Source organism: Acipenser ruthenus, chromosome 33 (genome assembly GCF_902713425.1).
Source record: "Acipenser ruthenus chromosome 33, fAciRut3.2 maternal haplotype, whole genome shotgun sequence".
NCBI classification, from domain to species: Eukaryota; Metazoa; Chordata; class Actinopteri; order Acipenseriformes; family Acipenseridae; genus Acipenser; species Acipenser ruthenus.
In genome coordinates, this window is record NC_081221.1 from 13,371,714 (window position 1) to 13,394,029 (window position 22,316).

Consider the following 22,316-nt stretch of genomic DNA (forward strand, 5'->3'; position numbering starts at 1 on the left):
TAGCTATGCTTCATACCAAATGCTTGTTGTAATGTATAGCTTGTCGGTAGCTGCTGCCTCGCTGCACCTCCCCTCTCTTGAAAAGTAATCGTTCTCTGCTTTGCAGAGGTAGACACGATGATGGTCCAAGATGCATCCAATCCACGTTAGCTAGCGAAGTTAATGAATGTTATGTTTTAAGGGACCCCGAACGTTAGCTGAGAATGCCTCCTATTGAACAAATAGGAATGTTGGACAGATACATTCGAGAGCGTATCCGATTCTATCCCATTTGAAACGTGTGTAAGAGGCTAGGAGTGGATGATGAAGGTTTGGTGAGGATCTGTGGTAAATCAAGGCAGTTCTCGTGCTCATCATGTAGAGTGTGACAGACAGACACGATCGGAGCATAAGGGGTTTTGCAGGAAGGACCCCAGAAAACTGTCAGACACATGTTGAAATAGTTCTTGACACTTATACTGCTGTGACTGGGAGACTCATTTAAAGGCTTGAGCTCTGGCAAACACTAGTGTAATGGGTTTTAATTTCATTCTGCAAAATGCACCTTTCAAAGAGGCTAGCCGCATCATAATTAAGAGCAAACTGCCAAGTAAATAAGCAGTAGAAAAAAAAGGGAAGTAAGAAAGAAAACAACGGGGGCTCCCGAGTGGCGCATCCAGTAAAGGCGCTCCACGTGGAGTGCAGGATGCACTCTATAGTCTGGACGTCGCGAGTTCGAGTCCAGGCTATTCCACAGCCGACCGTGGACGGGAGCTCCCAGGGGGCAGCGCACAATTGGCCGAGCGTCACCAGGGGGAGGGAGGGTTAGGTCGGCCAGGGTGTCCTCGGCTCACCGCGCACCAGCGACCCCTGTAGTCTGGCCGGGCGCCTGCGGGCTTGCCTGTAAGCTGCCCGAGAGCTGCGTTGTCCTCCGACGCTGTAGCTCTTGGGTGGCTGCATGGTGAATCCGCAGTGTGAAAAAAAAGCGGTCGGCTGACGGCACACTCTTCGGTGGACAGCGTGTGTTCGTCTTCGCCCCTCCCGAGTCAGCGCAGGGGTGGTAGCGGTGAGCTGAGATTAAAAAATAATTGGCCATTCTAAATTGGGAGAAAATAATAAAAATAATTGGCAACGACTAAATTTATAAAAAAAAAATAAAATAAAAAGAAAGAAAATAACAAGGTGTACACCCAGACCTTCGGTACGAGCCAGGAGAATCTCTGCCAACAAGATGCAATTAATCTTGATTTTTTTTTGGGGGGGGGGGGGGGGGACGAACCTTAATTGGATGATAGCTGTTACTAGCCATAGGCAGAGATTATATAAAAAATAAAAAAAGCAACTTGCCAAATACGTCATTTTTTTTTTGTGTGTGTGTCAGGGTTGAATTATTATTTTAATTCTTGATTTGCCAATCTTATAGTGGCTTTATGTTCGCTGCCAGTTTTTTTTGGTTTTTTTTTTCCTTAGAATTGAGGAGGTGAATGTTGGATTCCTTTTAATTTTAATGTTTAAACTTTAGGATTAAACGTGTTTACTGTAAATTCACTGATTTTATTTTTTTTTTGTTTTTTATTTTTTTTTAAAACCAATAAAAAAAAAAAAGCCCCCCCCAGCGTTGGTTAGCTTTTACTACATTAATATGGAGGAAATGTGTGTGGAAAATACTCAATAGAGAAACAGAATACCTGACACTGCACGCGTCCTGCTGTATAAACACTGCAGCTGGCTTCTCTCTGCACATGTTTAAACGTTTAGGAAAAATTCTAAAATATTTAGTTACTGCAGTGAGAGCTGGGAAAATGCATGCCCCAAAAAACGTGTTCAGCAGTGAAGCCAACATCAGAAACAGCGACTAGGAGCCAGGCAGTGGGAGCTGCTTCGATACCAGCCAGGCTGCATGGGAGCCCACGGTAAAGGGGACTCTCCTTTATTATTATTTATTTCTTAGCAGACGCCCTTATCCAGGGCGACTTACAATTGTTACAAGATATCACATTATTTTTACATACAATTACCCATTTATACAGTTGGGTTTTTACTGGAGCAATCTAGGTAAAGTACCTTGCTCAAGGGCACAGCAGCAGTGTCCCCCACCTGGGATTGACCCCACGACCCTCCGGTCAAGAGTCCAGAGCCCTAACCACTATTCCACACTGCTGCCTGTCCTTTCAAAGTAGTGCCAGATTTCCTTCTGCACCACGTACATTTTTTTTTTTGTATTAACTGATATTTATTGAATATTTCACCACCACCTACATATCCCCGATGCTATAACACAGCCACAGCACTCTTGCTCTGCCAAGATGTATTTTTTTTTCGGAGATTAAAAATCCTGCCTGTCTTGCCCTGTGCAATGGACGCACATTGGGTAACTTTTAGTTGGAGAGATTCTGCCAGCCCGCAGCAATCCTGTGGCGCTCAGGAAGGCCCAGTTTGCAAAACTGTCAATTCTGTGTCAATGTGGAAAACCGGATTTCAAGATAACTTTATTTTTGAATCGTTAACCCTATACATATACACGTACTGTATCTGAGAAACGTAGAAATCCTGAAATGAAATTCAATGACAAGAAATTAAAAAATAAATAAATAAATAAAACTTGTAGTCGAAATGTTTGTCATTGAATATGTTACGTTTCTTTCGGTATTTCTAAACTATTGCACTGTTGAGTGTTAATAGTAAAGGACGTATCTGATTTTTTGTGTGTGTTTTTGTGGCCCATCATAGTGGCAGAATGTTGATACGACAGGTTCAAATTGAAGTAGTTGTGGTTGATATCGTCATTGTGTTTTTTGTATATTTTCGATTGAGTCCCTGTGTGACTTTCATATCCAAAAATAAAAATAAAAAAAGGGTTAAGCATTGACATCGGTGATTTAGTGACAGGGCCGTCATACAGGAAAATGTAGGACTTGTACCATTTTCCCTCAGCATGCTTGCCTAACAGTGAAGTGGTGAAGTATTGGGAGGGAGCACTGTGTGTTTTTGTATTCTGCAGTACATGGATGCAACTGTACAGGGGCAATGTACAGATACAGCAATATAAGCACCTGTATCATTGAAGCAGTAAAAAGTTTAAACCGTTTGTCTAGTACTGACCTGGCTCTCTGTGGCTTGATTTGTGAGTTACTGGTGTTTTTAAGTGTGCTGCAAACAAAGCCCACTGTTTAGGAGCAAACAGTCACGTTTCCTGCTCCCTTACTATCTGCTAGCTGCGTGTTTGTATGTATTTAACAGTATAAAGAGGAAGGAGGTTAGCAGGTTCCACTGAAGTGTTGAAGTCTTTTATCACTCAAATAAAGAGAATTTTACACAATTCAGGTATTTTATTTTGAAGAACTGTCAGAACTTTCCCCAAAACAAAGTCAAATTAGGGACAGGGGGGACGGGACTCTATTTTGTATTTAAAATCTTAGCAGGAGTTGGCAAAGTTACCCAGAACCAGCACAGAAACCAGGACCAGAGGACACAGCTGGATATTAAAGGGAGGGGGGACAACCTTTGGGGGAAGGGAAGGAGATACTGTGCAAAGAGAGTGTGAGGGTATGGAATGGATTACCTAGTCATGTTTTTGAGGGCAGAATCACTGGGGTCCTGCAAGACCCAACCTGACCACGTTTTCAGATCAATCAGCCACTAGGAACCGGACGAGCACTGGTGGGCTGAATGGCCTCCTCTCGTGTTCTAAAACAAGAACAGCATCTCGTTTTAATAAAATGCATTGCCTTTCATTGGCAACAGTTACTGCACTCGTGGCTCTAAGCAAAGCAAAAGAAGGGAAATCTGTTTCCTGTGTATATATTTAATAAATGTCCTGCCGTTAGCGTCTGGAGGTTTAACTAGATTATGGAAAATGTGTGCCTTTTGCTTTTTTATTTTTAAATTTGTATTTATTAATTTTTTTAAAGCATATTGTGCATTTGAGAAGAGTTTTTATTTTTTCTTAGCATGATGTCTGTCTCTCTCTCTCTCTCTCTCTTGCGGTCTCTCTCTCTCACACATCCACATGCTTCACACCAATGTCATGAATGTATAGTTTGCAATTTTGCCAAGTGTGATATTGGATGGAGATGCGCAGAGCCTGCAAGGTCTAGCTTTTGCAGACGTATTAAAAAACGACGCTGCTCTGTCTGATTCCTGTTTGCTAACTTGGGCTCCTGTTGTAAACGTGTTGCCGGGCCTGTCTACACTATTGAAGATTATCACTCCGTGATGTCATTTTACTTGCTAGAGAAGCGAGGTCTGTGGAGTGACTCACTTTGCGGTGTGCTGCTCAGCCAGTTTTCTCCGCTGTGTGATACTGGAGGAGTCGTAGTGAATCTGCGGTGGAAATCCTCGAGGGCGAGGGTGGGGGGCTGTTGCAATGCTAGGCTGTGTTTTCATTGATCGGTAAGGAATTTGTATTCCATTTCATGTTGCTGCCTACACAGGTCCACCTGACCCACTTCTACATAAATATAAAGGCAGCCCTGTCATACTTTCTCTCTCGTCTCTGCTGCATGGGAACCCCCATAGAGAAATAGAGAAGTATGTGATAGGGTAAGGTAAAATACATTTTAAATATACATTTTCTGAAGTCATTGATGCTTGCTTTACTTTATCAGGAACCAAACTGTGGTGCCTGCAGGTCTTTAACAATTCTGCTCCTCTTCAGTAGTACTGAATATTTTGGTTATATATATATATATATATATATATATATATATATATATATATATATATATATATATATATATATATATATATATATATATATAAATAAATATATAATATCTCTTGACAGCTCTTGGCTGTGTTGTAAAGTATACACATTTTATTTGTTGCCTCTTTTCTGAGTGTCAGCTGATAAGATGTGTGTGAGCTGAAACAGACATGAATCAGATAGGAACCTTTTTTCTTTTAAGTAGCTTATACAGTATATGTGTGAGTGTGCCTGTGTGTTGCAGATCTGCATTGATGTGTGTCTGTGTCTGTAGGTCCGAATGGTTCAGAGAGTGGAATTGTAAGCTGGTAAGGCTGTGCAGTGCAGGCAGAGGGGGGAAGCTGAGGGAGGAAGCCAGGGGTGCGGCAGGTGCGAGTAGGTACAGGGAGACGGAGGTTTCTCCTGGCTCCTCCTCTTCTCAGTGACTCTGTTTCTATTGTCTCCTCCTCTTCTCAGTGATTCCGTTTCTACTGGCTCCTCCCCTTCTCAGTGATTCCGTTTCTACTGGCTCCTCCCCTTCTCAGTGATTCCGGTTCTACTGGCTCCTCCTCTTCTCAGTGATTCCGTTTCTACTGGCTCCTCCCCTTCTCAGTGATTCCGGTTCTACTGGCTCCTCCTCTTCTCAGTGATTCCGTTTCTACTGGCTCCTCCTCTTTTCAATAATTCTGTTTTTATTGGCTCGTCCTCTTCTCAGTGATTCAGTTTTTACTGGCTCCTCCTCTTCTCAGTGATTCAATTTCTACTGGCTCCTCCCCTTCTCAGTGATTCTGTTTCTACTGGCTCCTCCCCTTCTCAGTGATTCCGGTTCTACTGGCTCCTCCTCTTCTCAGTGATTCCGGTTCTACTGGCTCCTCCTCTTCTCAGTGATTCAGTTTCTACTGGCTCCTCCTCTTTTCAATAATTCTGTTTTTACTGGCTCCTCCTCTTCTCAGTAATTCCGTTTCTCCTGGCTCCTCCTCCTTCCCATTGATTCCGTTTCTACTGGCTCCTCCTCTTCTCAGTAATTCCGTTTCCACTGGCTCCTCCTCTTCTCAGTGATTCTGTTTCTGTGAGGCGCTAGAAGCGGGGCAGACCAGACATGCCTCAGAGCTTGAACTTGACTTTGTGTAGAAGCACTTAATTGGGATGGAAATAAGACCCATTGTATAACGGTTTGAGCCATTCCTGTCTTTACAAAGTGAGACTAGTTGGTCACACCTGAGCTCTGGTTTGTTAAAGTATTGGTATTGTTGTGTTGCGTCTCGCCTGTCTGTGAAATGGTTTTCTACAAGCTGCGTTGCTCTCTGACACACACAGATTTCAGGTCATATTAGTGAGTGAATGCAATTCTTACAAAATTTAAATCTGTAAAACAAAAATGCAAGTGATTAATGAAATATCTGAGAAAAAAGAAAGTGGAAGTTAATTTCATGTTACTTTCTTGATAACGACGGTAAAACTATTCATGAGAACAGACCAATTTTGATTTTTATACCATAATGGATTACCTACAGTACAATATCAAAGTTTGTGTAATTCAATTTTTTTCTTTAGATTTTTAAATCTTAATTGCATGTTATAAGTTATGCTTTTCCATCTGGATAAAGAATGTAAAGTTGAATGTAACTTGGGCTTTATCTGAAAGGGTTGGCTATGCGTAGTTTTGAATTGATCACATTTCTGAAATATCTGTGCAACATTGTATAAAATTTACTGGCATCATTCTGTGCTCGACACATTTAATTAAAAAAAAACACCTGCATTTGAAGAGTTGCTGTATTATGCTTAACATTGTGCTGTTTGTTGTTAGCATTGAATCAGCAGACTGTGACCACACCTGTATGAGTGCGGCTTTAGTAAGATATTTGTTGTTCAGATTATGCTATTCATTCAAATATCTCGAGCGGGAGTGGGGGGTGGGGGGCTGCCTATATGTTTATGCCATTGTATTATTATTATTATTATTATTATTATTATTTGTTTATTTAGCAGACGCCTTTATCCAAGGTGACTTACAGAGACTAGGGTGTGTGAACTATGCATCAGCTGCTGAGTCACTTACAACTACGTCTCACCCGAAAGACGGAGCACAAGGAGGTGAAGTGACTTGCTCAGGGTCACACAATGAGTCAGTGGCTGAGGTGGGATTTGAACCGGGGGCCTCCTGGTTATAAGCCCTTTTCTTTAACCACACAGCCTCCTAAGATATATCTATTTGCACATGAGCCTAATTTACTTCTGTAGACAGGTGGTTTTATAGATAGAAAGGAGTACGTTGTGGCAATAAAAGCAAAGAAAGCCAAACTGACCGCCTGTTACTCAGTTGCGAAAAGCAGTTACTTTTAAAGGGAGGAACCCCTCTGTGGGAGAGTGGGGAGAATGTTCTAGTGTCAGTTTAACACTGTTTTAATTTGCATTTGTGTTTTTTTTTTTTGTTTTTTTTTTTATTTCAGATAATGTTTGCGAAGTGTCGCCTATGGCTGCTAACTCAAGGACTGTTTTCTCAAGTCATATCCAGCAATTAAGCTAAAAAAACACCAAATCCTGCTACAAGATGATAAGCCCTTGCTGCTGCTGCTGCTGCTGCTAACACACGACAAAGGAATACTGTACAACCGGAGAAGAGAAATAAATATTGCACCTGAAAGAACAGGATGAACTAGATAAATGTATATATAAACATATATATGTAACTGGCAAAGCCCATGTAAACCTGCTTGTGATCTTTTTTCTTCTGCACTGTTAGAAGGAGCCATATACGCGTTTGCCTCCCCCTCTCCCTTTTCGCCCCTCCCCTCTCTCCCACCCAGACCTCCACTGCTCATGAAATCTTGCCAAAAGCCGAAGGACAGGCACACAATACAGGGTGCTGCTGGGATGGCCCAGGAGGAGAGCCGTCGAACCCAAGTCCCACCTTCTTACTACCACGGTGCAGCCCAGGAGCTTGACCTGTCCACCAAGCTGTACAAGAGGGAGTGCAGTGGGAAGCCGTACTCTGTGCTGGTGGACAACAAGATGAGCAAGAGCCCTCTGGCTGAGGTGCTGCCCCAGCAGCAACAGCAGCAGCAGCAACAGCAGCAACCCTACTACAGGGAAGGGGGCAAGGGGGCACAGGAGGAAGAAGGAGGAAGAGAAGGAGCAGGGCAGCCCTTGACGGGGGACAGGGAAGGCTCGGAGGAGACAGAGGATGAGGAGGAGGATGAGGAGGAGGAGGAAGTGGAGGAGGAGCAGCAGCAGCAGTCTTTCAAGAGGGAGCAGATCATTGTGGAGGTGAACCTCAACAACCAGACTCTGAACGTCTCCAAGGGCGAGAAAGGCCTGCCTTCGCAGTGCGTGATGAAGTGCAGCGATGAGGAGGAGGAGGAGGAGGAGCAGGAGGGGATCAACGCGAGCCCAGAGGAGGAGGAGGAGGAGGAGGTGGCGGCGGCAGCAGAGGAGAACGGGAGACAGAAGGGGAGAGCCAAAAAGGCGAAGAGGAGCGGCGCCCACCCCCCGCGCAGGACCAGGAAGGCGGCCATGGCAGCTGCCAGCGCGGTGGCGTCCTGCGTGAACAGGAGGGGCCGCAGGAAGAGCTCGGAGCCCCCCAAGAGGAAACGCAAAGCCACGCCCCGCGAGAGCAAAGGCTCCCCTGCCACACCCCCCTCCTCCCCCCCTTCCTCCTCCTCCTCCTCCCCCTCCCCCACTAGCGTGGACGCTGCCTCTGCCTCTCAGAAGGGCAAGAGCGGGGCAGGGGGGGAGGAGAAGGAACCGCTGACCTGTGAGAAGTGCCCGCGGGTCTTCAACACGCGCTGGTACCTGGAGAAGCACATGAACGTCACCCACCGGCGCATGCAGATCTGCGACAAGTGCGGGAAGAAGTTTGTGCTGGAGAGCGAGCTGGCGCTGCACCAGCAGACCGACTGCGAGAAGAACATCCAGGTGAGGAGGCAGGGGGTCGGGGGACAGGGAGGGATAGAAACCAGCTCCTCACTGGAACCTGCTAGCAGCTACACTCCGATCTCGCGCTCCACGACAAAGCATTCTAAACGTTTAAAACCACCACAGGTTCTATGTAAACAGATTCAGTACGCTCACATCGGTCTGCTTTTTAATTGAGTTGACTTCAAATATGTTTAAATGTTCTGCGGCTACCTCTGATCAAGTTGAGAATGTGTTTTCTCTTGCACTCTTTGTATGACAGGCCCCCTTACGCAGCAAACTGCGCGCGAGAAAAATACTCTCAACTTGATTAGAGGTGGCCACTCACACTTACTATAGGGGTGGTGGGGAGGGTGGAGGCTTGTATTCATTAAATAATTAATTATTTAATAACTCGTGCGACTTGCTGCAGAATGCATTTTGTAATGCAACAGCAGACCAGACTGCGAAAATAACTTATCGTAGTGGTGCCGGCACAAACAGGGCTGTCATCCAGATGTGATATTCAATATATATTGGGTGGCAAGCGGTTACAGAACTAATGACAGTGCAGTAATGTTTATTCGACTCTCCTACCGCCATACCTGGTGCCCAGGCAAAAGAGGTTTGTGAAATAAAGAAAAATGAGAAATATAGATCAGGACTGTGGGATTGTGTTTTTATACTGATACTACAAATAGCTGTAATGAACTTACCCGACTGAATCAGCTAGTTGTTTGGCAGAGAAACAAACTGTTGTTTTACAACCCTCTAGTGACCTGTAGTGGTACTGCAGGCATTGAGCAGAACGAGGAGTGCTTCCTTGTAGCTGCTGTGTTACGTCACTGCAGCAGTGTGGAATTCCTTTAACCTGAGAAGCACTATCTGAGAAGATCATTTTTATTAAAATATATTGCACCCAGCAGGTAACCTGCTGGAACAATGACTTATGAAAGCCTACAGGCTTTTGGAGTTCTGTGCCAAATACGTGTTAGTTTCAGTTGTCTGTTTGATCAGTCATGCATTTTAAGCCTGGGAGGATTTCAGCAGACAGCACTAATCATCAACTTAAATAAATTAAATTAAAAAAAAAGTGTATGTGTGTGTGTGTGTATATATGTGTATATATATATATATATATATATATAAATATATATAATATATATATATATATAATGTATGTATCAGTGTTTCGGTTTGTTTGACATACCTTTGTCGAGGGAAAGTGGAGGTTGTGTGTGTGTGTATATATATATATATATATGTGTGTGTGTGTGTGTGTATAAATATATATTATACACACATTATTATTATTATTATTATTTATTAGTTTATTTAGCAGACGCCTTTATCCAAGGCGACTTACAGAGACTAGGGTGTGTGAACTATGCATCAGCTGCAGAGTCACTTACAACTACGTCTCACCCGAAAGACGGAGCACAAGGAGGTTAAGTGACTTGCTCAGGATCACACAATGAGTCAGTGGCTGAGGTGGGATTTGAACCGGGACCTCCTGGTTACAAGCCCTTTTCTTTAACCACTGGACCACACAGCCTCACACACACATCCATTTTTAGTCAAAAGTTTACATACCCAATGGAAATGTAGAATTTCTAGGAAAAATCTTTTGTAGCAAAAATGTTGCTTTTGTAGATAAGGAAAAAAAGTTACAAGAAATATGTCTATAATTATTTTTTTCGGCCATTTTTTTCCAAAACTCAAATGCTAATTCAAAAGTATTCATACCCTGACAAGGAAAATGAAATTAATAGCTAGTTGAGGCACCTTTAGCAATAATAACCTCTTTTAAATGATTAGGATATTTGTCAGTGAGCTTTTGGCATGATTCTTTACTGATTTTTGACCATTCTTCAACGCAAAATTGTTCAAATTCCGAGGACTTCTTTTGTGCTCAGACTTCAACTCATACCAAAGATTCTCAATTGGATTTAGATCAGGACTTTGACTAGGCCATTCCAGAACCTTGATTTTATTCTTCTTTAACCATTCTGAAGTAGATTTTGACGTGTGCTTTGGTAGGCAATGGAATCCATTTGACCATGTACTGGAACTCAATTTCCTGTGCTATTAGAGGAAAAACAGCCCCATCGAAGGATATTACCACCTCCATGCTTGACAGTAGGTATGGTGTTCTTTTCTTTGTACGCCTCACCAGACTTTCTCCAAACATAACGACTATCACCGTGACCGAATAGCTTGATTTTTTGTTTCATCACTCCACAAAACCTTTGACCAGAACTCATATCCATCATTCAAATGCCGTTTTGCGATTGCCCTTGTGACGTTTTCCTAAGAGTGTCTTTTTCCTTGGCCTGCGACCATGCAATACTCGACCTATGGTTGAAATGGAAACCCCAGTCCCACTTGCAGCCAATTCACTTTGAATGTCTTTGGCAGTCAATCTCGGATTGTTATTAACCTTCCTCACAATTCTTCTACCTGTTCTTTGTGAAAGAACCTTCTTTCTTCCAGACCGAGGGAGCGTTGTGACAGTACCATGAGTCTTGTACTTCTTGTTAATATAAACAATAGTTAAAATTGGGATAATCAAATGCTTGGAAAAGTTCTTGTATCCTTCTCCAGCTTTATGACAGTAAATAAGTTTCTGCCTAAGGTCTTCAGATAGCTCTTTACTTTTTCCCGTATTGACTTATTGGTAATAACAGCAATCATCCTATGCCTAACCCTTTTGTACTCTCTAGGAATGTCCACATACAATCCAGCATTTTCTAGACTTTTCTAGAATTAGGTTCTGCATTATCATATTTAAATTAGCATCTTTTAGACAATACTATCATAGCATCAAAGTGTATGAATACTTTTGAATTGGCATTTTTGGAGAATTGCAAAAAAAAAAAAAAATGCTGAAATAAATAATTGTAGACAGGGCAGCAGTGTGGAGTAGTGGTTAGGGCTTTGGACTCCTGACCGGAGGGTCGTGGGTTCAATCCCTGGTAGGGGACACTGCTGCTGTACCCTTGAGCAAGGTACTTTACCTAGATTGCTCCAGTAAAAACCCAACTGTATAAATGGGTAATTGTATGTAAAAATAATGTGATATTGTGTAACAATTGTAAGTCGCCCTGGATAAGAGCGTCTGCTAAGAAATAAATAATTGTTGACATCTATTTCTTTTTTTCCCACATCCACAAAAGCAAAACTTTTCTTACAAAAGATTTTTATTAATCATTTGTTTGAGAAATTTCTAGAAATTAAATTTCCATTGGGGTATGTAAACTTGACTACAACTGTGTGTATGTGTCTGTGTGTGTGTGTGTATATATATATATATATATATATATATATATATATATATATATATATATATATATATATATATATATATATATATATATATAAATATATATAAATAAATTTATTTCTGAGATTCATTTGCAGTTCAAGTTTTGGATAGTTTTTGTGCTGGCCAGATACATTGATCTATAGTCATAAATGAAACGCACACTCAAAACCACACTTCACGTTACTGCAGGCATGACAGATTTCAAGGTGTTTTACAGTTGGTGTAACTGGCAGCTTCAACCTACACTGCCCAAGGCATGTGAAAATATAAGTCTCCTTCCACTAGTTACTAATCATTTTTTATATATTAATTCTCATTAGTTCTTCAGTGGCTGCTGTGTGGTACACACTTGGAATGAAGCTGACGAAACCAGGCTGCAGTACACGGTTCATTTCAAAATTCTTTGTGGCCTGGCAGTTTGCTCGCAGCCTCAGCCGTACTGTAAAATGAATTGAGGTTGTCCTTTGACATTTGAATTGGAGATTTAGTTAGTTTGGAATTGGTATGCTGCTAGTATTGTTTGTTTTGTTTCTTTTTATGGTGCAGGCTTGGAAACCATTAGACCTTGTGGTGATTGTTGAGCTGCTAAAAAGCAGAACGACTTGTGCAGCCTGCATGTACATTCTCTCTGATCAGTAAGCTGGGGAAGAGAGGTACTCTGTGCGTGTTTCCTCAGATGACCTTTCGTCCTCTCTTCAGATAGGGGGTGGTAGTGTGAGACAGCCGAGACTAAATTAGCCAGAAGGTAGTGTATTGCTTGAAATACAAATACAGCATTCAGCTTAAGTGGGAGCCTTGGTGCATGGAGATCTTGGCTGTGGTGTGGAAGGAAGTGGGCTCACGTTTGATACCAGTTGACCCGGGGTCTTGAGTCTTGGTTCAGTCAGATGTGACAGGAGCTGAGATTGTGCCTCCCTCTGCAGGCAAACTGAGCCCAGGCATGCACACGCTCACACTCTCATGCACCATATTGTGCTTGCCTTGGAGAGCCCACAGGATTCTCATGGGGTTGAAATCCAGACAGCTGGCTATGTGTCTCTAATTAAAGAGAGAGAGAGAGAGAGAGAGAGAGAGAAAATGTAGTGAAAAAGCAAGCTACATCAACACCACTTTCTGTACACCCAGCATTATACAGTGACTTCAAAGTATTCAAACCCCCCCACCTGGCTTTCTGCAATTTTGACCACCAAAACAGCTAGGTAATGCGGAAGCATTTGAGCACTGCCACTGTGCTATTCAAGTAATTTCCCACCCACACCATAAACTACCAGAGGCGGAGGAGGAATTCTTTGAGTCGCTGTATTTTGTAGAAAGCATTTTTGTATTCCTTTTGTGTTCTGCAGTGACTCCAAACTTGTCTACATCAGAACCAAGAGTTTAAATCCATAACCGCATCTAGAGAACTGGTTCAAAAATAAAACAAATGCATTAATAGAGTAAATGCAAACTTAACCAAAGTTTGTTTGGTTGCTGTAGTTGCCATCATTTTATTTTTATTTATTTTTTATGCCAGGGTATTTTAGAAGTAGCTTGCAGTCTTGCGCTGATTAGATGAACAGTGCCCCCTGGTGGCCCATATTCTTTATTTTTTTTATTATTTTTTTTTGTGACCAATAATAATTTATTTATTTTCCCCCAATTTGGAATGTGGGGGCAGATAAAAAAATAAATTAATTAAAAAAATTCTTCTAGTCTTTATAGGGGGAAATTGAATTTTTTTTTTTTTTTTTTTTTTAAATGTCAATGAAAATATATATTTGTATCCAAATCTACTTTTTTTTCCCCCAGTTAGTTTCCGTATTTCATGCATGAAAGGGTTCATTTAGAATTGTGTTTGTAAGGACGATTCGGGGCGTACAGCTTGCAGAATCTGACCCGTCTTCCTTCGTTTGAAGCTGAACACGGTGAACACTGCAGTGGCAGCAGTGTGGAGAAGTGGTTAGGGCTCTGGACTCTTGACCGGACGGTCGTGGGTTCAGTCCCAGGTGGGGGACACTGCTGCTGTACCCTTGAGCAAGGTACTTTACCTAGATTGCTCCAGTAAAAACCCAACTGTATAAATGGGTAATTGTATGTAAAAGTAATGTGATATCTTGTAACAATTGTAAGTCGCCCTGGATAAGGGCGTCTGCTAAGAAATAAATAATAATAATAATAATAATAATATTATTATTATTAATAATAATAATAATAATAATAATAATAATAATAATAATAATAATAATAACGTCCCATTGACCCCAGCGTGACAGAAGGAATATCATCGGCCGAATATTTTGGATGCAGATTCTGCTTTTGTACTGTCTAAGATTTATATTTTGGTAATAAAACAAAACAAAAAAGAATTGTGCACTGTAAACCATAAAGTCAGCCAGGGTGTCAGGTGTGGACAGCCTTTTCAGACTTCCACTGCATGACTGTCAAATTACCTGACATCGCCTGAGCTTAACCTTCAAATCATTTCAGCAGTCTATATACAGCAGTGGCTTCACAGTAAAAACACGTTGTCCAAAATACTGTGCAAAAACACCAGAGATGTAAGCTGCATGACCCCTCAAACTCCGTGGCCTCTCCCCAGCACTGCTATTGTCTGGAGGTGAAAGGTAGAGAAAGCGTGCAAATTCCAGCCGGCTCTCTAAGTAAACACAGCCCTGTCCTCCTATCGTTCGCACTTTGTAATAAAGTGATTTAGTGTTTCATCTCTGTGAAGGGCACTGTTTGAGAGCCAAGACTTGCAGGGTTTATCACCCACAGCAATGGCCACATTCTCCACATCCAGACAGGAAGAATGTGAGGGACTGAATACTCCGCAGTCACAAATTAGGAGCATCTCCCATCTGTAGTACACACTTCTTCAGTGTAAATGGGCTGCTTTGACTAGGGGTGTAGTGATGATCTTGACATGAGGTATCATACAGTAATAGACTAGAATACCAGACCACAACATCGCTCATTGTGGTTCACCTAATGGTATTTGAATTAAGTGTGTTATTCAGTTGGTATGATTACAAACTCTCCCTATCTTATTTCATTTGTCTTTAAAAAAAAAAAAAAAAAAAAAGTCCTAGGTTAATTTGATGATGATGATGATGTTGTTATTATTATTAATCGTGTTGTGCATCATACAAATAGCCCTTCAGGACCATCGCGTGTATTGTGATGCATGTCGTAGCGTGACATTAGTGTGTTCCACCCCTGTCTTTGACGTGTAATACCTCCCAGTTGCAGATCAGCTTCACTCACCTTGGGGAAACTGCTGCTCTGGCCAAAAGTTTAGCCTCACCTAGAATTTTAGGATTGAGACATGATTAATTTAAAAAAAATAAAAAATAAAACTATATGAACATAATCTAGATCTTTTATTTAACAGCATGTAATCAAAGAAACTTCAAAATGATATTGCAAAAGTCTGCCACAAGCCATAACAGTAGTACAGTATTTTTCAACTTGTCAGTTTTGCATTAAAAGCGGTGTGTAATTCAAGACTTTATGAAGCAAAATGACTTGATTCTAAAAGGGGGTCCCCACAGCACTTTTAAAACTTAACAAAGTGAAAATGAGGCAAGATTTATTAAAAAAAAAAAAAAAAAAGAAACAAAGAAATGCCTCCTTCAGGTTTTTAGTTACAAACGTGTGACTTCAACAATTCAAAAAAAAAAACTTTGTAAAGGATATGCAGCGGTTCCTTACCAGTAGATGGCAGTAGAGCTGTACGGTTTCAGTCTGATTTTAACCTACAACAAAACGAATGGGGGAAAAATGGTGGATGAGGGGTCCGAGAGTTAAGAAAAAAATATTAAAGTGACAACATACACCGCATGTGTTTTGCAGATGTTCCAACCTTCATATTCGTATTATTGTAGCTAGCAGTGCCAGTAATTCAGTTTTGATCCCTTCTTGTTTCAACAGTTACGGCTATTCTCTTAATTGTTTAAAACACACACACACGTTTATATATATATATATATATATACTGAACATCAAAAGAAACTTATCACTTATATTTGAGCATCAAAACAAACTTATCACTTGTATTTGGATAAAATTCACTAGATGTGATCGAAAAATGACAAACTCTGTTTCAGAGCAGGTGCAGTGACTTTTTATTGTGCTGATTAACAATTGACATCGCGAAGATGCTGCAGAATGATCTGTCGATCTTGGGCAGGTGTTGTGACTCTTGGTCTCCCAGTTTGTGGCGTGTCATTGACAGAATGTGTCTGGTTATACCGTCTCGTCAGGTTTGAAATGGCTGGCTGCGAGCCACAGCACGCTGCCCTAGTCCAGCCTCCAACATGCCGATCGCACGAAGGCGCTGCTCTCTCGACAGACATGGCATATTGCTTTTTTTCCTGTGATTCTTTTATTGCTTGCAATTCAACTGCTGAAATCACTCCATATCCAGTGTCTCATTAATTATTATTATTATTTGTTTATTTAGCAGACGCCTTTATCCAAGGCGGCTTACAGAGACTCGGGTGTGTGAACTATGCATCAGCTGCAGAGTCACTTACAATTACATCTCACCCGAAAGACGGAGCACAAGGAGGTGAAGTGACTTGCTCAGGGTCACACAATGAGTCAGTGGCTGAGGTGGGATTAGAACCGGGGACCTCCAGGTTACAAGCCCCTTTCTTTAACCACTGGACCACACAGCCTCCTTAAGTGATTAAGTGCATATACTTCAGTCATAGTCACTCAAGCGTGTCATGGTCAAGGATGAATGATCGAGTGATTAAAAAGAAACCAAAAACAATGTCAATGTCCAGCATTTATATACTTTTTTTTTCCAAAATAAATGTGTTGTGATGCATTTCTTTTGATGCTATAGATATATATGAGAGAGAGAGAGATGGAGATATAGATAGATAGATAGATTGAAATAATGTGTGTGTCTATTTTTTCTTCCCCTATGACTGTTTTCATGGAGGCTGGTACTGGGCACTGTTTAGTTGGCATCTCTTTATCGACCTCTGCAGCCACTGTAGCCTCGTGATCGCTCAATACTGCAAAACAGTTTCCCTCTGTCTTCATGGAAGGGTTAAGCCCGAGACAGACAGGCGCGGCGCGGCACGGCTGGGTATTTTCACGGTGCTGTACCGCCAGTCTGCACCCGCACACACAGGAGCGGTATGCACTACGCGGTACAGTAGTTATCAGTACCACACTTGACTTGGTTTCTTGAAAGTTTTACCGTCTGCTTGAGTGGCTGAGGTCAACATCCTGTAGCTCCTCTGCTAGAGCGGAGAGGTGGGGCGCACCACCAGTATTAAGGATGTGGTGGAGTGCTGTAGATCAAGCTGTCACATACACAGTAACTTACCCTGGCATTTTGTTCCGTATTTCAGTGCGTCTCCTGTAATAAGTCCTTCAAGAAGCTCTGGTCCTTGCATGAGCATATCAAGATTGTCCACGGCTATGCAGAGAAGAAATTTGCCTGCGAGATCTGCGAGAAGAAATTCTACACCATGGCTCATGTCCGGAAGCACATGGTTGGTAAGTTCAGGGACTGGGAGAGTTACCTGTGCAAAACAGCAACGCTTCTAAACCTACTTTTACATACTTCATTGTAAAATGGTAAAGCAAAAGGCCTAGTATAGTGGACAGCTCTCTAACTGATAACTGATCCTGCTGAAATGCACAATTTCAAAACAAGCCTGATGTTTTAGACTTCATAAAATAGTACAGGGCATGTGCAGGCCTATGTATTCTGTAAATAAGTTCACATACAACAGATACAGTTGCAAGAACATTTTTTTCTCCCCAAATTCATCATAGTACAGAACTGTATTATTACAATCCTTGGTATTTCAGCAAGTGACATGCAAATTTAAAAACAGCTCTGCTTAAGAACATAAAGTTTACAAACGAGAGGAGACCCTTTAGCCCATCTTGCTCGTTTGGTTGTTAGTAGCTTATTGATCCCAGAATCTCATCAAGCAGCTTCTTGAAGGATCCCAGGGTATCAGCTTCAACAACATTACTGGGGAGTTGGTTCCAGACCCTCACAATTCTCTGTGTAAAAAAGTGCCTCCTATTTTCTGTTCCAAATGCCCCTTTATCTAATCTCCCTGGTCCTTGTTTCTTTTTTCAGGTTGAAAAAGGCCTATGGGTCAACATTGTCAATACCTTTTAGAATTTTGAATGCTTGAATCAGATCACCGCGTAGTCTTTGTTCAATAGGTTCAGTTATTTTAGCCTGTCTGCATACGACATGCCTTTTTAAACCCGGGATAATTCTGGTCGCTCTTCTTTGCACTCTAAGAACAGCAATATCCTTTTTGTAGCGAGGTGACCAGAACTGAACACAATATTCTAGATGAGGTCTTACTAGTGCATTGTAAAGTTTTAACATTACTTCCCTTGATTTAAATTCAACACTTTTCACTATATATCCGAGCATCTTATTGGCATTTTTATATAGCTTTCCCAACATCCCTTCAAGACTCATTACTTTGCACAATGAAAACAGTGAGTATCTACTGACACCAGTGAAATGAATTTGAGAAAGCTGCAAGGCGTCCACATGTATTTCTTTACTTCCAGATAGAAGCTTGAATACACACCCACTCGTACCTTAAAAAGTGTTAACTCACTTGACACTGTCAAAAAAAACCTAAATATATGGCATTTACAAAATGGCGTTACTTGTGTATCCTCAGCCTTACGCTACAAGATCCAGCTGCAGCATCCTTGCCTGTACTCTCTCGAACACAAGCAATGATTTCTGTGGGTGGTGGAGCACACTGAAGACAAATGCTGCATGTTGAGTTAGTGGAAATCAAAACTCGGTGTTGTCAGTTTAGAAAGACTAATGTCTTGGGCAAGCTGCCCTAGACACTGATGCAGTCTCTGTCTTTATTGCATTAAACTAGAAGATGACAGGATCGGTTATCTCATGGCCAGTACTGTTCAATGCTGTATCTGGGTGTGCTGGTGTTTTGTTTTTGTGTGGTTAAACGTCCTGCTTTCTCTTCCCAGCACACACCAAGGACATGCCCTTCACCTGTGAGACCTGTGGGAAGTCATTCAAGCGCAGCATGTCCCTGAAGGTGCACTCACTGCAGCACTCTGGAGAGAAGCCTTTCAGGTGCGAGGTAAGAACAAGAAACCGGGTGTGGGGCCAGGGCAGCGAGGAGAGCAGAATGAACTTGAGAAAGCTGCACGGTGCAGGAGTCTCTCTTTTTTCTATTGTCAGCTGGTTATAAAGCACCATCCTCATGCGTCCATCCAGTCACACCTAAGAATTGCTAATTCAGTTCCCCATCCAATGTTTGCTTTGACAACTCATAACTACGCTGAAGCCTTCCTCATTCCAGCTGCACTTGCAGAGCTCTGTAAGGGGTGCGACAGACAGGGCTAACACTGCTTTCTTCCTCTCTCTCTCTCTCTGAGAACTGTGACGAGCGCTTCCAGTACAAGTACCAGCTGCGCTCCCACATGAGCATCCACATCGGACACAAGCAGTTCATGTGCCAGTGGTGCGGCAAGGACTTCAACATGAAGCAGTACTTCGATGAGCACATGAAGACACACACCGGTGAGTACGTGAGTCATGAAACACAAGAACATTCACCAGCTAGAGAAGGCCATTCGTCCCGTCTGAGCTCATCCGGTTCATCTCAGGACTTTAACCCACATGTGCCTGTTGTCCTGTGTATAGGTCACTTGGAAATACAATTCAGGCGTAGCTTGGGTCATTTTAAATGATCAAAGTGTTTCTGCCTCAACAGCACTGCTCGGTAACTCATTCGGTACCCTCGCCACTCTCTGTGTGAAGAAGTGTCTCCTTCCCTCTGTCCGAAGTCTGTCTTCACTTAATTTCCACGCTCTGTGTCCTCTAGCCCTGGTTTGTGTACTGCGCTTAAAAAAAATACAAAATAAATAAATAAAGCTATATTTTACAACCAACCAAAACAAGTTACAAATTTGCTTGACTTATGGTTTTAATTACTTGCTGTGTGGTACTTGTCAAACAGATGCATTTAGTGCAATTAGAGGCTGTTGGATACTGTGACTAGTCTAAATGCATTTCTGTTCTGTAATTAGTCCAGATTCTGAGACGGATACAGAAATCCAGAGGCTTGTTCAAACCAGTTTAATAAAAAAAAAATCAACCCTGGTTTGTTCAGTTAGGTTATTTATGACCTGCTTGGATCAAAGTCCTGGATTGGATTGGAGTGGACCGAAAAGAACCTCCTGGTATATGATTTGTGTGGGCAAAGTTGGGCATTCCAGTCCGGGTCTTTGTTTCAACCATGTTCAGTCTGAATAATTTAAGTAAGTCTCCATGCAGGCCTTAAAAGTAGCAAGTACAGTAGAACCTCAAAGTAATGCATCAATAGGCAACGTAGGGTTTTCTTAAGTATGACATGTCAGTGACCCTGAAATGTTTGATTCTTTTTCACACCTCTTAAAACCAAAAAATGTAACAGATTTGAAGGTCCAACGCTGGGGAGTTATAACAGTTTAAACACACAAATCTCCAGAGTTACTTTAATTAATTTTAATGGGTAAGCGTTTGTCAAAACTAAGGCTGTAAATGTTTAAACGGTAGACAAAACAAAAAAAATCTAAACAGCACAGAATTTAACGTTTAACCGCACATGTACTGCGTTTAATGAGGGTCATGCATTGGTTTTCAATTTAGTTAAAAATTAGATGTTTTATAGTTTATAGCATTATCTTGATGCATTGTAAACCGTTGCAATTAGTTACCGGGGATCATGTGAATCCATGTGAAATTAGAAAATAAAGCAAAAAGTAAAAATACTTTAATTGAAAAATGTGCATGACCGTTTTAAGCACAAAAAGGTTTAACGGTTTATTAAACGTTGATCTTCATGAAACCCAAGCCGTGATGCCTCCCCCTGTGTCCCTGCAGGAGAGAAGCCGTTCATCTGTGAGATCTGTGGGAAGAGCTTCACCAGCCGACCCAACATGAAGCGCCACCGGCGCACCCACACGGGGGAGAAGCCGTACCCCTGCGACGTGTGCGGACAGCGCTTCCGCTTCTCCAACATGCTCAAGGCACACAAGGAGAAGTGCTTCCGGGTCACCAGCCCCGTCAACGTGCTCCCGGCTCTGCCCATCCCTGCCGCTGCCCCCCCTCCCCCCGCCTCGCCCTCGCCCTCCCCTACCAGCCCCACCCACCTCGCCCTGCCCCCGCGGCCCATCCCACACCCCTTCTCACACCTCCACCTGCACCCCCACCACCACCACCACCACTTGGCCGTGCCCCCCGTGTCTCACCTCCCCCCACCGCCAGCGCTTTTCAAGAGCGAGCCTTTGAACCATAGAGGCCACGGGGAGGACGGATACCTGCGTCACATGGGCGACAAGAACACAGGAGCACAGCAGCACCATTAAAATGCAACCTGTGTATAGATACATATATATATATATAGATATATGTATATATATATATATATATGTATATATAGATAGATATATATAGATATATATATATATATATATATATAGATATATATAGATAGATATATTGAGAGAGAGAGAGATATATTTATGTGTGTATATACAAGGGTGTTTATAAAGTCTTTTGCCCACTTTGCGAAGCTTATGGAGAGGGGGCATTCTGAACTGATACTGTGTTCCTGTGAAAATGCTGCGTTCATCGAGACAAGCAGCGCCCCTGCTGATCTCTAATGGAATAACACCTGTGGGTGTTTGCTGCTGGGCCCTTTTATATGAGCAGTAGAGTCTTGATCATTCGTTGCCCCCACTGCTCTGCGGTGAACGGTTTTACCACAGCGGCACAAAGTGGATGACTGACTTTGGAATCGCGCTCTGCACACACACACACACGCACGCACGCAGCTTTTCAAGTGAATGCATATCTTTTACTCTTTGTCTTTCTTTTTTTTTAAATCCAGAACGAAATATTGTTGCTTACTCCCCCATACCGTGAAGATGCAGTACTCCTTTGAAATCCCTTCCGACGCCCTGTGTGTGTGTTCAGTACATGCCAGTGTATATACACACGTACGTGCCTACAGTGTCGCTACTAGCATTAAAACTCAACGGTGGAGAAGACTTGCTGAACCTGGCATAGGAAACATGGGCTTCTTTTGAGTAAAGGCACTTTTTTTGCCCCTTTTCTTCTACACCTTGTCAACTTTATATAAATTTTAAGGAAAAGAGAAAAATAGCATTAATTTGAACCTGACAATATGAATCATAACCATGTAAACCAATCTCAACTTCTGGGATGATTTTTGCATTTTTTTATTTTTTTTGAAAAAGACCATATTGTAAAATGTTCTTGTTTCACATCCGCAGATGAGGTATGCTTTACTCAGTTGTTTTTGTACCACAGACTTATCAGAAAGACCCCTTTTTACACGTTTGAGGAAACGGTTTTCAAACTGATGGAAAAACAATGTGCAAGACTGGTCTAAAGCATTAAGTGTA

At 42.1% G+C, this 22,316-nt stretch overlaps 1 protein-coding gene across 2 annotated transcripts in view; it reads left to right on the top strand.

Annotated features, from left to right (window-relative positions):
* LOC117433338 (zinc finger protein 652-like) overlaps nucleotides 1–22,316 on the top strand; it is a 44,552-nt gene that overhangs the window by 16,965 nt on the left and 5,271 nt on the right. Inside the window, exons 2-6 of one of the 2 annotated variants that reach the window (XM_034055491.3) lie at nucleotides 7,117–8,581; nucleotides 17,234–17,381; nucleotides 18,867–18,982; nucleotides 19,281–19,425; nucleotides 20,770–22,316. The exon at nucleotides 20,770–22,316 is cut by the window's right edge and continues 1,986 nt beyond it. In XM_034055491.3, coding sequence (XP_033911382.3) covers nucleotides 7,487–8,581; nucleotides 17,234–17,381; nucleotides 18,867–18,982; nucleotides 19,281–19,425; nucleotides 20,770–21,254 — 1,989 coding nt within the window. In that variant the 5' untranslated portion in view covers nucleotides 7,117–7,486 and the 3' untranslated portion in view covers nucleotides 21,255–22,316. The remainder of the gene's footprint in view (nucleotides 1–7,116; nucleotides 8,582–17,233; nucleotides 17,382–18,866; nucleotides 18,983–19,280; nucleotides 19,426–20,769) is intronic. The other variant, XM_059006566.1, reaches the window with a different exon arrangement.